Raw genomic sequence first — 14,959 nt, 5'->3', positions numbered from 1 at the left:
GCCAATCCATGATCTGAGGTACTCGCTGGTGAAGAGGTCTCTGCTGGGCACTGTATCGGACAGTGGCTCTGTGGCACTCTGGGACGCTAACACTCAAAAGGAGCTGCACGTGTTTGAGGGGGCGCACAAAGCCCCGTGTTCAGGGTTGGCCTTCTCCCAGCCAATGATTTGCTCTTCATCACTGTGGGGCTTGATAAGAAGATCATCTGCTATGACACCTCCAGCAAAATGTAAGAAAATCATCACATTTTGTATGCATTTTGGACATTGGAGTTTGATTTAGTTAATTTAATGTGTGTGCGCATCCCCACAGGGTGTTTCGTAATAAGCAGGTGGAGTCTCCACTCACAGCCATCGATTTTACCCCAGATGGGGCTGGACTGGTTGTGGGCTCAACTCAGGGCAGGATCTACCTGTATGATTTGAGAAACCTCAGCGCGCCAATCAAAATCACCACAGCTCACAAGACGTCAGTGACCTGCATTCGCTTCCAGAACTCCACCTCCAAGTTAAAGGTACAGCTGTCTACGTTATGTGTACATAAACACATTTCTACTGAAGCACCCTTCATGTTTCATGTGAGCTAGTGTTTGTTTTTGTTAAACTGACTTAACAGAAATGAATGATTATGGAGGACAACATTTAAAAAATGAAGACAAAAATAACGCACATACATTTTTATTTATTTATATATTTCTGAAGAAATAGAAATTAAAAATTCTGTTCTAGGAACAATTAATTAATCACATTTTTCAGATTGAGAATATATTTTAACTAATTTAACTAATTGATAAAACGTGTAAAATATGCAGTGCATTTTATTTGAAATAAGATTTTTTTTTTTATAATTTAAATTCAATTTGAAATAATGTATAATTATTTGTTATAAATAATTAAATAAATAACATTATAAATAATGCATGTATATTTTTTGTAACATCTGATGTATTTAAAAAAAAAAGTAACATGCATTTTATATGAAATAATTTTTATTTAATTAGTTTGAACTAATTTAATTTAATTGTAATGAATCTATTAATTTATTAATAGATTCAAAAGAGATTTCACATTTTGGTAACAATATAGTTTTACAAAATCTGTTTAGGAATAATTAATTATTCAGATTGAGAATATACTTTAATTGATGTATGTAGTTTTAATGATTTTTGTGTAATTTATGCTGTTTTAGTGATTTATGTATTTTTGGAAGTAATGCAGTGTGTTTATATCAAATTAGAAATGTAATTAATTTAATACAATTTTCATTAATGTATAGGCTAATTATTTCTTACATTTTATTTGTTTATTTACTTTTTTTGAACATTATCTGTTATAATTTTAAAACAGTCTGTCCTAGGAATAATTATTAAAAAAATTCAGATGGAGAATGTATAATTCATTGATTAAATTATGTAATGTAAAACAGTGTGTTTTTATGAATTTAGAATTTTTATTTAATTAGTTTGAATTCATTTAATTAAATGTTAATTAATGTTTTAAATATAATTGATTTATTTAAAAAAAAATTTAACATCTGATATAGTTTTAAAAATCTGTTCTAGGAATATTTAATAAATGATTGTGATTATGATTAAAGTATGTAAAATGCCATGTGTTTTATAAGAAATTAGAAATTTGAATTTATTAGATTTAATTAATTAATTAGTATTTTACTAGAAAAAATACACACTTCCCCTGAAATACAGTATTGTCCCTATATTCAATAATGTTTACTTGTGAATACTTCTGACTATAATGCACATTTAAAATCCAGCCCTGTTTCCACAGTCCACTAAAACATCCAGCAGGTCTTCTCAATCAAATAAGCGGATTTCAGTCAAACTGAGCGGTCAGCAGACGGGACCTTCCACTCCAACATCTGCAGTCCCTCCCAGTGTGCCTGGCTTTGATTTTCCTGGAGATGGCCAAGCCCAAGTCACAGGTCAACCTTCCTCTTTATGGCTATTGAAGGTTTTATTTTTGCTCAGTTAGCATTAAAGCCTTGTTTGTAGCTTTTGTAATGGTTTTAACGGTGCTGAATTTGTCGTCTCTTATAGGCCCTGCAGGTGAGATGTTGTCCCGAGAGGCCGAGGGTCAGCACAGTCAAGATCAGCTGCCCAATGTGGAGAAATTTAGCGGCTTAGGTCGGAACAGCCTAAGCCTGGATATTTTCTCCCCACTTAATGATGGTAAATTTGCTTCATTTGCATTTTTCATGTATTGTCCTTGTCTTCTCATTTCATGGGTCCATAATGTGCTTTTCCATCCTCTCTGCAGGTTTCAAAACACATGGTTTTGGTGATACTCCAACTTCAAGAAATGGTAAGTGTTTTCAGCTTTTTGTTTATTATGTTCAATCATGTATGGCAGAGTTCAAGAGATTATGAATGTGGCGTGCAATGATTACATGGCTCAATGATTGTTTGTCATGTAGGAGGCAGTATAGATATGTTCTCGAGGGAAGCAGAAGGTCAGCACTGCACTGACCGGGTCACAGTCGGCAGAAATAGCTTGGACATCTTTTCACCTGTACGAGATGGTGAGGGAACTTTTCCATCCGGTCTTTCACAGATTTGGCCTCTATTTAATATATGTACACCTACTACCATTGGCATTTTTAAGATTTGTTCATTTAAAAAAATTCTCCAAGGCTGCATTTATCGATCAAAATTTACAATTTCATATATTCCTGGTGCGAAGCTGAATTTTCAGCATCATTACTCCAGTCTTCAGTGTCACATGATCCTTCAGAATTCATTCTAATATGCTGATTTGCTGCTCAAGAAACATTTATCATCATCAAATTTATTAATTGAAACTATGTATGTATATACACTAATTAAACCATCAAACTTCCTATTATCATCAATTTTGAAAACAGTTGTACTGCTTAATATTTGGTGGAAACTGTAATAAAAATTTTTTCAAGATTCTTTGATTAGAACAGCATTTATTTGAAATGTAATCTTTATGACACTTTTGATCAATTGAATGTGTCCTTTATGAATACAAGTACATACTGAGCTTACTGACCCCAAACTTTTCATTGATAGAGTATGTGTGTGTACACATGTATATACATATTTACTAATTAAACCATATCTCTATAGATTACAAAGGACACAGACTGAGTGATGCATCTAGTGGAAAGAAAGGCAAGTTTGTACTAATGACATTTTAATAAACTGTAATGAGCAAAACAACATGGTTTTATCTACCTTTACCAACATAAACACTTCCTGTGTTACTAGACTTTGAATACCTACCTCATTTCCCTGGTGGGTCGTCCCAGAGGAAGACCCCATTGGGCACTCCAGGAAGTCGCTGCTACAGTCCATCTGTGGTTCAGACTCCTCCATCAATCAAAGAAGAGGAGCCCATCACTACCCCACCACAACAGACTGATGTACAGAATGCCACCAAGGTCCAACTCGTTTTGATTATCATCCAACACATTTTTGTATTCATGAATTCAACTTACTTTCCTCTGGATTATTAGCCTGGGAAAACCCAGACAACTTCCGGCAAATTTAGATTTGCTCTGCAAGTAGTCTGGCAAAGAGCTCATTCAAGCCCATTTCTAATCCGTCGAAATCGCAGCACCAATCAGAAACGTTGGGGCGGGCTTTACACGATGACGATCGCTCTGATTGGTTTTAGGTCTATCCAATTGCGCCCAGAGGCATTTGAGCGACGTGCGTTGGTGAAGCGCAGCAACTTTTAAATGCATTATTATATTAAAATTACAAACACATGAGGACAGTCTCCATGAAAGACCCACTGGCAGATGAACGTGCTTCTACATTTCTCTCCGAAATGGTAGGAAATGAAATAGATTTAAAAGAGGATTTTAACTGTGACAAGATGATTGACAGGGCAGTTTACGTGACAGGACGCACGCGACAGATCCGTCCGATAAAGATGACGAAGTAGTATGTCCCAAAGCTTGCCTACTTTTTTGCTACACATTCAAAAGTAAATACCTTTTCTTCACAAAAAGAGTACATACTTTTATGGCGTAGTGTAACTTAGGCGAATTGGGACGCAGCATATGGCTTTACATGATGACGACCGCTCTGATTGGTTTTAGGTCTATCCAATTGTGCCCAGAGGCATTTGAGCGACGTCCGTTGGTGACGCCCCTTTGGAAATGAGTTATTAATGAAGCTTTGCCAGACCATAACTCAGTTACTACTGAGAATGGTCTGGTTTTAACCAGGCTACTGGATTATTGACAGATGGAGAAAAATAACGGCCTCCGCCAGGAGTATGATGTCTCAACCACGCCACCTGCTGCTCAGAGCACACGCGTTCAGTCCACGCAGCCGCTCAACACTCCCGAGGCCAATCAGAGGAGAGATCTGCTCACCCAGCTCACCTATGATTCGCCTGTCAGCGGAGCTCCTCCTGCAGCTGCACCCGGTATGTTTGAATGGGCCACAATTAGATTAAAAGTAATTTCAATGGGACACAATGTGTGACAGATGTTTTGATCTAAAGCTCCAGCGGCAGCAGTCGTATCTGGAGCCGAGGGCCGTGGAGCTCCACTCACCGCCGTTCAGATGAGCTTTGTCCGTAACATGATCCACGAGGCACTGGAGGACTTCAGGTGAGTCACCACATATTTGTCATTAGATTCATTTCGAGATAACAGACTGGGTAAACTTTTTTTTTTTTTTTTTAATGTCATTTATTCCTGTGATGCAAAGCTGAATTTTCAGCATCATTACTCCAGTATTCAGTGTCACATGATCCTTCAGAAATCATTCTGATATGCTGATTTGCTGCTCAAGAAACATTTATCATCATCAAATGTATTAATTGAAACTATGTATGTATATACACTAATTAAACCATACATTCTTTAGACATTTACATATTACTGACTAATCTAACTCGAATTTTTTTGTTGTTTCCTCCAGGGACACCTGTCATAGAGACATCATCAATTTACAGGTGGAGATGGTTCGCCAGTTCTATATTCAGCTGGTACATTTGTTTCTTTTACCAACCAAATCCATAATTAAATAGCTAGAAAAATAAATGTAAAGGTAAAAATTAATATTACACCCCTTTAATAGTGACATTTATCTTTTACAGAATGAAATCCATGGTCTGATTGAGAAGTACTCGGTGAACGATTCGCTCATGGAGGAGATAGAAAGACTGAAGGAGGAAAACAAACGACTGCGAGCCAATTATTAATGACATCCATGGACCCGTGTCTCCCACTGCGGCGGTCCGGAATACTGACCGGAATCAGAGGACGGATAGTAGCTCAAGATTCTACTGGTGCCTTTACTCTGCAGACCACCGCTCACAGTCTGCTTTTCCATTTGTCATATTGGCACACGATTTTGTATTTGTTTCAGGTTATAAAGCGTTTTGTAAGATTTATATGCCTTATAATCAGATAGCAAGGAAGAGAACACGCTTTGTTTTTTCTCCAAGGTGTGTGTTTTGTATATCCTGACTAGTTTACAGGAAAAAAATGACACGTATTGGCACTTAGGATTGTAAAAAGCATGAATGTGATAGAGTGAAGAAACATCTCAGCGTGGATTTTGCCACTTTTGAATTGTGCTCGTTTGAAATTGTTATCCGGATCATTTTTGCAAACCACATGCCAAAAATGAAAGGCCACTGGTGTTTTTGTCTAAGAGTAGAACTGTAGGTGTTTTCCAGCTTTAAAAGGAGTGTATGGAGATTGTGTGAATGCTAGTGCTTCAATACATGACTTCTTTTGAATTAGTTTCATACGATCTTGACAGTGCATTTGGCAACAAAAAGCAAAAGACTAACTCAAAAACATTGTCCTGTACACTGTGCACCTAATCTGCATTTGTAAGGTGTCTTGGCCTAAATAAATTATTTCTGCATTCATCTAAAGCTGTGTTTTCTGTTTTGTACAAGCATGACTATCAAATGAAAAGGTATGCGTAAACAATTGTTTTATGTCAAGCGCTAGGATTGTTTTTACCTTTGAGGACTTTTATTTTGCCTAAGATGTCTATGGTCAGTAAATAAAATGTATATTTTTACGTAAATATCACCTTGAACTGTTTACGTATAATAGCAGCAATAACATTCTATTTGTAGCCAGCTAGTGTATCAATTATTTAAACCTTTGAGGACTTCTATTTTGACTTCATGTTTTCGACGACTGCAGATGTAACACTCCTGCTTATGGTTTTCAAAGCGGCCAAAGGGCAATATGACACATTAGCAAGTAAGTAGATTAAAAACAACTCTTGTCCTTTTTAGTTTTTCAGTGTTACGGTTGAAATCTTTTCAGTATTCAGTCTTAAGATTTTATGGCAGTCTGCTTTGAAAAAACATTCAAGGTTGAGTCAACAGTCCAGTCATTTTATGAAAAAATGTAGGACAAGTTGCAACGGAAGCAAACTCAACTGATTTTGTATTCTCAATATGTCCTGAGGGAAATAAAATCCCCTAAGAATCCCATCAGGGGGAAGTTTCGGAAAAGACCCAAATAAAGCCTATTCATACGCCTATTCATTATTTTTCTTCACGTGAATAAGGTAAAAATGTTAACCTTTAGATATCGCCATGAAAATTACTGAGTTGATTATTTACATCAAGACAAACAAAAAATGTTTTACAATTGTTTTGAAATAGTTTGTTAACATGGACAAACGGTGCATAATCTAATTGCGTGCTAATCTGGATAAATACCACAACAGATCTAAACATTGGGTATAGCCAGGTGAAAATGTCTTGATGAATTTTGTAAAAGACAATGTTAAGGTTTGAATGGAACCCATTTAGGCTACCCATGAGCACTAATACATAGAGGCAGGAAGAAGTTACCAGCCTTTATTAATTATAATAGCAGAGATGGGGTTTGGGGCTGGGTCCATGGGACTGTTTCTGGGGATTCACTTTTTATTTTACCTACCTTTTGTCTTCTGCATTCTCCTTACCCATGTCTCCTGTTCTTCCCTCAGACTCATCCCCCAGAAACAGTCCCACGGTAGCCTAAATGGGTTCCATTCAGACCTTAACAAAGCATTTTACTGTTATATATCAACAAGACATTTTCACCTGGCTATACCCAATGTTTAGATCTGTTGTGGTATTTATGCAAATTAGCACATACATAATTAGATTATGCACCGTTTGTCTTTGTTTACACTTTAAAAAAAAAAAAAAACTTGTAATACATTTTTTGTTTGTCTTGATGCAAGTAATCAACTCAGTCATTTTCATGGTGATATCTAAAGGATAACATTTTTACCCTATTCACCTGAGAAAAAGAATGAATAGGCATGAATAGGCTATATGGGTCTTTTCCAAAACTTTCCCCTGATGGGATTCTTCAGGGCTTTTTTTCTTTTTCTTACTCAGGACATATTGAGGATACAAAATCAGTTGAGTTTGCTTCTGTTGCAATTTGTCCTATGTTGACCCCCATTATGGCTTAAAATGACTGGACTATTATACGCAGGTTGTGTTAGGCTGAGATCAGAACAATCACTGGGAAATGGCCAATCCACTCCGAGCAGAGGTAGCACAACTATACAAAACTGTGAGTACACTGCCCCCTTCATGCTTTTAAATGCCATATGTAATATGCACATACATAGTATGCATCACTAAATTTATAATTGTAAGTGTCACAGGGGTTTTAAATCTGAGTAACTACAAGGTATTGAGTCAAAAGTCCAGCTACAGTGAAAATGTCCCATTATTTTTGGTAGCAAAACAACTTTTGTTGTCTATGCACCAAATGACCTTCAAAAATATCTATACACTCAAATATATTAATTGTAGTAAACCGTGTGACAACTAGCCACGGTCTACGTCACAACCTTCCTTTATATCAAGAAAATAAACATATTAAAGTATTTCTACTGCCTGCAAACATCTGTGACTCCTGTAATCCTGTCTTATGATTCTTCTGCTTGAAGTTGCTGTTTCTTGGACGGGAGTATCCGAAAGGAGCCGACTATTTCAGAGACAGACTGAGGGCTGCGTTTGCCAAGAATAAAGATGTGCGAGACCCAGAGAAGATCAAAGAGCTCATCAGCCGAGGAGAATTTGTGGTGAAAGAGCTCGAAGCGCTGTATTACCTCCGGAAGTACAGAGCTTTGAAGAAGCGATATTATGAAACGGAGTGAATTTAGCCTGTCATTTACATAAACAACAGAACAATAGCAATGTAAAGACTGTAATAGCTACATGTATAATCACAAAAGTCACTGTTACAATAAAAACAGGCAAAAATGTACAGAAATTTATTTTATTTGAAGATCATAACAAATGCAAGTTTCGCTATTGCTAACAGTGTCGAATTGTTGCCACTGGTGTGATTTTCATATCTGATATGTTTTAGAAGGATCTTTCTAATAAATCAGTTGGTTGGCAGTGCCTTATGCTGGTTCAAACACCAGACAATACTACTCATTTAAAAAGTGTTAAATAACACTCAAAATAAGACTAAAAGACAAACGGAGTCACATGACCAGCTGTGAGGTAGAAACTGAGTCCTGAAGTTGTGCACGCTCAAGAAAAACCACCACTGATATCTGATATATCCGCTCTGCAGATGGGACAGGTGGCGTTTTCCTGTAAGAAAAGAAGGAAAAATGATTAGCAAAACATGACTTTGAAATGAATTATGGGATTGTGTCGTTAAAGCGAGCCAGACCTTTAGCCAGCGGTCGATGCATTTCACGTGGTAATCGTGGAGACATGGAAGCATCCTGAGTCGTTCACCCGTCTTGTACTCGCTGAAACAGATCTGGCAGCTGCAAAGAGAGTATGATTACAATATTGCATTATGGGAAATCTCATTTGTGGCGTCCTGCTCTGTGACTTACTCTGTCTTTCCTGCGCTGTGTGCGGGATCGTAGGTTTTTATGGGCAGCCGTTCGATCTCGGCCTTAGTCAGAGTGTTCTTGGATACTACAGCACCTTGTTGCTCCTCGAACGCTAAGAGAGCCTTATAAAACAATGAATAATACCGAAGATGAGGAAGCACGCAATAATTAAGCATGTGATATCTGTGAAGTAGCATAACTCAAACCTCATAATTATTTCCCTGGCTGTCATCAAACAAGTTCGTTTGTGAGCGGGCCGGTCTGCGTCGGGAATTCTGAGTTCTGCTGGATTGCCGACGACCCTGTTGTCTGCCTGTCCAAATTCAAAATGAAATAAAACTAAATGTATATATTTTAAAATAAATTAACAAATATACATGTATACACTACCATTCAAAGGTCTTTTTTTAAATACATTTTTTTTTTAAGATGCATAAAATGTATTTTATATAAATGCTGTTCTTTTGAATGTTCTATTCATCAAAGAATCCTAAAACATCTATCACAGTTTCCACAAAAATATTACTCTTTTCAACATTGATAGTAATAAGAAATGTTTCTTGAGCAGCAAATCAGCATATTCGATTGATTTCTGAAGGATCATGTGACACTGAACACTGGAGTAATGATCCTGAATATTCAGATTTGCCTCACAGGAATAAATGACATTTTAACTTACAGTAAAAAATAAAATAAAACTTACTGTATATATTACTGATAATATTATTCACAATATCACTGATTTTACAGTATTTTAGATCAAGTAAATGCATACGTGATGAGTATAAGAGACTTTTTCCAAAAATATTTTTAAATCTTACTGACCCCAACTTTTGGCTAGCAGTGTATATATTTATTTTGAATTATTTAATTATATAAATATATAAGTTATTAAAATCTTTAAATAAAATGAAATCATCAGGACAGAATCAAATGATTTCTATTTGAGCTGATATATCTGGATCATCTATGGTGACTTACGGGGTTGTTCTCCAAAGATGGCCTGCTGTAGCTCTGCAAGCTCAGTGTCTCCATGTGAGAACGAAGCCGAGTTCATCAATGAGGCCCAAGGAGAGATCCAGCCCAAACCAACATAGGGATCAACCTGCATGAAACCTGCATCACTTTCTGTTTGCTTATGATCACACAGCACCATCATTCAGTGCTCGGAAGAAAAACAGCAATACGAATAAAGTAGGGCTGCATCTAACGATTATTTTTGTTGTCGATTAATCTATCGATTATTTCTTCGATTAGTCGACTAATCTAACGATTATTTTTCCGATTAATCTAATGATTATTTTTGGGATTACCTGATTTATGCATTGGCAAACTTTCCAATAAATAATAAGTACAACAATATATCAGCTGTATTTTGAAGAGGGTAGTGCATCTGTATATTATTTTAACATGAAATCTATAAATGATGACAAAAAAAATTGTATTTCAGAAAGGGTAATTGTCATTTTATTATGAAATATGCGAACAAGAAGCATTTTTTACTTTATTTTTAATGGTACTATTTCATAAAATGTAAGATACACAGGCCTATTTAGGAAATGTGTTTACTATAGTCTGTTATTAATTACCGTAGTGGGAGTATGATTTACTCAATTAACTTGTCCGAAAATGCACTTGTGTTTATCTGCAAAAAGGTTCACATACACTAGATTGCAGCCTAGGCTACTGTTAAATATAATGTTAGTCGTTTGTTTTTAAAGTCTACATTAGACATCTGCGCGGGATGGATTTCTCCCTTAATAATTCCTAAAAAGCTGACATCTCAGTTCATCGTGATCTCACAAATCTCTGTTATTATAAATGAAACTGGCTGCACAATGAATCTTTCATAATATCTACACTTTGTTTGCTATAATCAGATGATTTGCCAGTATGCAGAATTCAGCACTGAACAAAAAGTCCATTTTGAGCGGTGAGGGGATTCTATCTTAAATGCATCTGATTGGCGTTCAAGAAATCAACACATATGTCTGTGATTGGCTACATTGTTCAACGCTGCAAACATGTTATAAATAGATAGAGACTCTGGCCTGTAAATCGTTTCTATTTTGTTTTAGTTGTTCTTGTTGCTTTTGTGCAACAGATGAATGACAATTTATTAGTTTTTAGATGTTCAATTTATAGATAATTCTATTTTGCGGGAGTCCCGCGAATCGTTTTATTCTCCCGCAACCAGCACACACACGAGTGCATTACCGCCCGCGCCCGCACTCGGCCATCAGATCTATGTTCCCGCGCCGCACTCGGCCATCAGATCTATATTCCCGCGCCGCACTCGGCCATCAGATCGTGGGTCCCGCGGGAGTGCAGGTCTAGTCTACATGTGCATACACAACTTTTAAAAACTGCCAAATGCACTGAAAGCTTCGTTAACAGATTTAAGTTTAAGTTATAAATTAAAGTCCATTTTATCGTCGCCGAATGGGGCATAGTTTGCATAGTGAACAAAGCACCTTTCTGTTCGGCCGTAGTTTAAAGTATTCCCATACTTTGGATGATCGTGGTCTGTCATTTTCACCATGAGAGGGAGCAGAAGCCAACATTACTCGATATTTAAACGTAAATAATGAATGTGACGCATCGACGCATTTCATGCGTGTCGACGTATTTTCATAGTCGACGTAATCGATGACGTCGACACGTCGTTGCAGCCCTAGAATAAAGTAAAAAACAACAACTGACCATATGGTTGTGGCTGTTTCTACTTGGCGATCTGTTCTGTTGCCTCTGCTGCTCCATCCGCTCCTCCATATCAAACTGTTCCTGCACACACCAGAATAACAGAGTTAGTCACTTCCCTAATGTTGCTTGATAAGGACCAGCAGAGCGAGTCGTACCTGAAGGCTTTTGGCATACGCCTCATCATCAGCCATCTGAACGAAGCGGGCCATGCTCTCGTCATCATCAACATCGTCCTCTATGATGACAATATCTTCTGGTATCGGACATAGAGGTGAACTTGCTGGCCCTTGCATTCTCTTTGCTATAAACAAACAGAAAGACTCATTATAGAATGAGAATAGGTTAATGAGGAATATCCAAACGTGTGGATCCTGGTTAACTGTACCTGCATCCAGTAGTAAAGCTTCATCCTCAGTGGCGAGTAAAGGGAAGTGTGCTGTTGTACTTTTAGAGGCTTTAGATTTGGTCTTGCTGTAGATGCTCTTTTTGGACCTCTGTTCTTTTCCATTACTTGCGTTTAGTGTCTTTCGCATAGAGGTACGACCGGTCACTAGCAGCTTGTTTAAATATGTCGGATCACTAGTTTGATCCGGTGCACATGTGGAAGACCCAGCTGAGGACGAAGGCTTGCAAGATGCAGAAACATGAGAGGCAGAGGAGGTTGCTGGACGTGGAGACTCCAACCATGTAAAATCAGAGGGTAAAAGAGACGAGGCCGTTACAAATCCATTTGCTCCCGGCGTAATGCCGGAGTATTCGAGCAGTGCACTCGGATTTGAGTCCTCCAGTCTGCGCCGCTTCATTGTTCTTAGGGAGGCTGGAGTGGTGCTGAGGTATCCTGGGATGTGTTCTCGTCTTTCCCATTTTTTCTCATACAAACAGGACGAAGTCGCCTACAATTAAGAACAACGTTTTAATCAAGCATGAAAACATTTATAAATATAATAGAATTTTTTTTATCTTCTGAATGGAATACTATAATTCTGAAATTGCATTCTGTTTTGTACTGTACTGTATTGCAATTTCATATCACTTCAGGTGTCTTGGTAGCAGAGGTGGACAGTAACAAAGTACATTTACTGTACTTAACTACACTTTTTGAGTATCTGTACTTTGAGTATGATTTTTTCTGGAAACTTTTTACTTTACTTCACTACATTTGAAAGACAAATATCGTACTTTTTACTCCACTTCATTTCTGTCAGGTCCTTAAGTAAAAAATAGTAACGTCACTCAGGGGATGATTTTGGTTGCAGGGGATGATTTTGGTTGGAAATTAAAGTCGGGTTGATGTCAGAACCCGACTGATGTTGGTTTCTGACGTCAACCCCTATTTTCATTTTCAACCACAATACAACGTCTGTCCAACGTTGGAGATTAACGTCAATCTGACGTTGGATTCCGACATCAGCCTGATCTTAATTTTCAACATTTGGTTTGGTCTTCTAAATGCAAATTTTGTCATTGTTTTGTAGCACACTAGCTTATAGATAACAGTATGGCAAACATATTCATACTAAAAGCCAAAAAACTTTAAATAGGGCACTTTAAGAGGGGACAGCCATTTGGGTGTCCGAAACCATTGTGGACGTTATTGAGTGCATTTATTCAATCTCACATTTAATCCCACTACTGGAACTGTGTTCTAGAAATAAATTTGATATTGATATGAGGGTAGGTAGGCAGACATAGATTCAGAGGCATAAGGTACAGTATTACAACAATGCAACAATAATAAAACAATGCATTGACATTTACATTTAAAAACGAGTCCTTCTGTACTTTTACTTAAGTAAAACTTAACAACTTTTACTTGTAACGGAGTAATATTTGACCAGTAGTATCTGTACTTTCACTCAAGTAAGAAAGTTGGGTACTTTTTCCACCTCTGCTTGGTAGTGCTGGAAATGAAAGGTTGCAGCATGCAGGGATACAGTATTCTCTGTTGCACACTGCACATTTTAGCAAATGTAGTAGGACATCCAATACTGGTATGCATACAGAAAATGTTATACTGTGCGTACTGCATACATACTGCAGAAATATATTAGTATAGTAGCATGGCAATGTGAACTAGCCCTTTTTCTCTTACCAGACTTTTGTCGTCATCTTTTTGGGAGTCTCGTTTTCCTCTGTGAATCAGTGGGCTGTAAAATTAAGTTATTTGCTCTCGTTAATATGAATTAACGACTTGTCTATTACATGCCAAACACACAAATAATTTATATTAATATGATATTTACAAATGAAATAGTACCTGGGGGTCTCGGGAACAAAAGTGGAGGAGAATTCATGAGACAGCTGAGGGTCTTCAAACAGGTAGTCACTGTCATTCAACAGACAGGCGTTGTTCAGGGAGTCCGGAGTGTCTGGCTCCATCCGAAGACTGTACAGAGGACAACCGGCCTCTGAGTCTGAGCTTTTCTGTAGGTCATCCATCCCTTCTGAATATGGCTTAAAGTGTTTGTACTTTGGCTATAGCTTAAAGGCTGTGTGCTGTTGAGTGTAGGAAGAGGGGAAACAAGACACGAAGATAAATAAAAGCCTCTTTAAACGCATCAAGACCATGACGATTTGTAATTATGCCCCCAATTTTAAACTTTAAATGTTCACCTTTTATACTTAATATCTTACGGACAGGCAAAAATGTACAGTTCTTTGTTAATGAATTAGTTATTCATGATATCCAGACAGGAATTCGCGGTCCTCCGGGTGTGAGGGTTTAACGTTACGTTAACTGACCTGCGGCGAAGCAGCCGGTTTGAGTCGACGTTTAACCGAAGCTGGTAACCGTTTAACAAGCAATTACATTAAAATCGTAGGGCCACAGTTTACTATGGCATTGAAATACACAACTCACCATCTTTACAAATCAAACCACTGTGTAAAGCAAAAATATTCGCTTATATACCGCATCGGCGAACAGGGAAGTCACAATGGAAAACACCGCCATAGACTTTTCGGGGGTTTTTTCCGGTGACGTCACTTCCGGAAGCTCCGGCACATGGATAGTTGTATTTAAAGGATCCTTATATTTTTTCCTACTCTCATGTAAAGAAAATACTTATCTTATTCAAATGTCAAGCGCGTTTAACTTTTGTCAAATGTTTAGTTATTTTTTTCTTGAAATCTATTTGAATGTTCATTGATATAAGCCACTTCACATAAATGTAACTAATGAGACATGCAAGTTCATTCAGTCTTATATATATATATATATATATATATATATACACACATACATATACATTTAAAAAGTACTTTTTCAAGAAAATGTATTGATGACTCATCCTGCACAACACATCATTTTGTCCAATCAAATGCTCTCTATCATGAGAATATCCCACCCACCAATGCCATCTGTAACCAACAAGCAAGCAGTAAAAAAAATATGCATGGCTGTGATGTGGGTT

The 14,959-nt window shown here is 37.3% G+C and overlaps 3 protein-coding genes across 6 annotated transcripts in view; 2 read left to right on the top strand and 1 right to left on the bottom strand.

The window, feature by feature from the left end:
- Positions 1-5,883, top strand: part of nedd1 (NEDD1 gamma-tubulin ring complex targeting factor) — a 9,667-nt gene extending 3,784 nt beyond the window's left edge. The window contains 13 exon segments of the mRNA XM_082159481.1: positions 2-152; positions 155-230; positions 314-515; positions 1,789-1,942; positions 2,058-2,189; positions 2,278-2,322; positions 2,435-2,539; positions 3,111-3,155; positions 3,252-3,424; positions 4,239-4,422; positions 4,501-4,609; positions 4,923-4,989; positions 5,101-5,883. Coding sequence (XP_082015607.1) covers positions 2-152; positions 155-230; positions 314-515; positions 1,789-1,942; positions 2,058-2,189; positions 2,278-2,322; positions 2,435-2,539; positions 3,111-3,155; positions 3,252-3,424; positions 4,239-4,422; positions 4,501-4,609; positions 4,923-4,989; positions 5,101-5,205 — 1,548 coding nt within the window. The 3' untranslated portion in view covers positions 5,206-5,883.
- Positions 5,884-6,085: 202 nt separating this feature from the next.
- lyrm5b (LYR motif containing 5b) lies at positions 6,086-8,257 on the top strand. Of its 2 annotated transcripts, none has more exons than XM_082159491.1 (3): positions 6,086-6,229; positions 7,469-7,549; positions 7,932-8,257. In XM_082159491.1, the coding sequence occupies exons 2-3, from the start codon at positions 7,505-7,507 to the stop codon at positions 8,139-8,141; spliced, it is 255 nt and encodes an 84-aa protein (XP_082015617.1). In that variant the 5' UTR covers positions 6,086-6,229; positions 7,469-7,504; the 3' UTR covers positions 8,142-8,257. The 2 variants fall into 2 exon arrangements, with proteins under 2 accessions (XP_082015617.1, XP_082015618.1); XM_082159492.1 differs by having other exon boundaries at positions 6,170-6,231; positions 7,473-7,549.
- On the bottom strand, positions 8,250-14,537 carry LOC309490359 (uncharacterized protein). 3 transcript variants are annotated; one of them, XM_082159487.1, is made up of 12 exons: positions 14,407-14,521; positions 14,160-14,288; positions 13,804-14,042; positions 13,639-13,693; positions 11,932-12,439; positions 11,702-11,847; positions 11,547-11,627; positions 9,825-9,948; positions 9,050-9,156; positions 8,844-8,965; positions 8,672-8,771; positions 8,250-8,589 (listed from the first exon to the last, which is right to left on the bottom strand). In XM_082159487.1, exons 3-12 carry the CDS (start codon positions 13,983-13,985, stop codon positions 8,527-8,529), a joined length of 1,488 nt encoding a protein of 495 aa, XP_082015613.1. In that variant the 5' UTR covers positions 13,986-14,042; positions 14,160-14,288; positions 14,407-14,521; the 3' UTR covers positions 8,250-8,526. The 3 variants fall into 3 exon arrangements, with proteins under 3 accessions (XP_082015613.1, XP_082015612.1, XP_082015611.1); XM_082159486.1 differs by lacking the exon at positions 14,160-14,288 and having other exon boundaries at positions 13,804-14,015; positions 14,400-14,537; XM_082159485.1 differs by lacking the exon at positions 14,160-14,288 and having other exon boundaries at positions 14,407-14,535.
- Between the last annotated feature and the right edge of the window lie 422 nt (positions 14,538-14,959).

Source organism: Leuciscus leuciscus (genome assembly GCF_965113295.1).
Source record: "Leuciscus leuciscus genome assembly, chromosome: 25".
NCBI classification, from domain to species: domain Eukaryota; kingdom Metazoa; phylum Chordata; class Actinopteri; order Cypriniformes; family Leuciscidae; genus Leuciscus; species Leuciscus leuciscus.
This window is presented reverse-complemented; position numbering and strand designations above follow the sequence as displayed.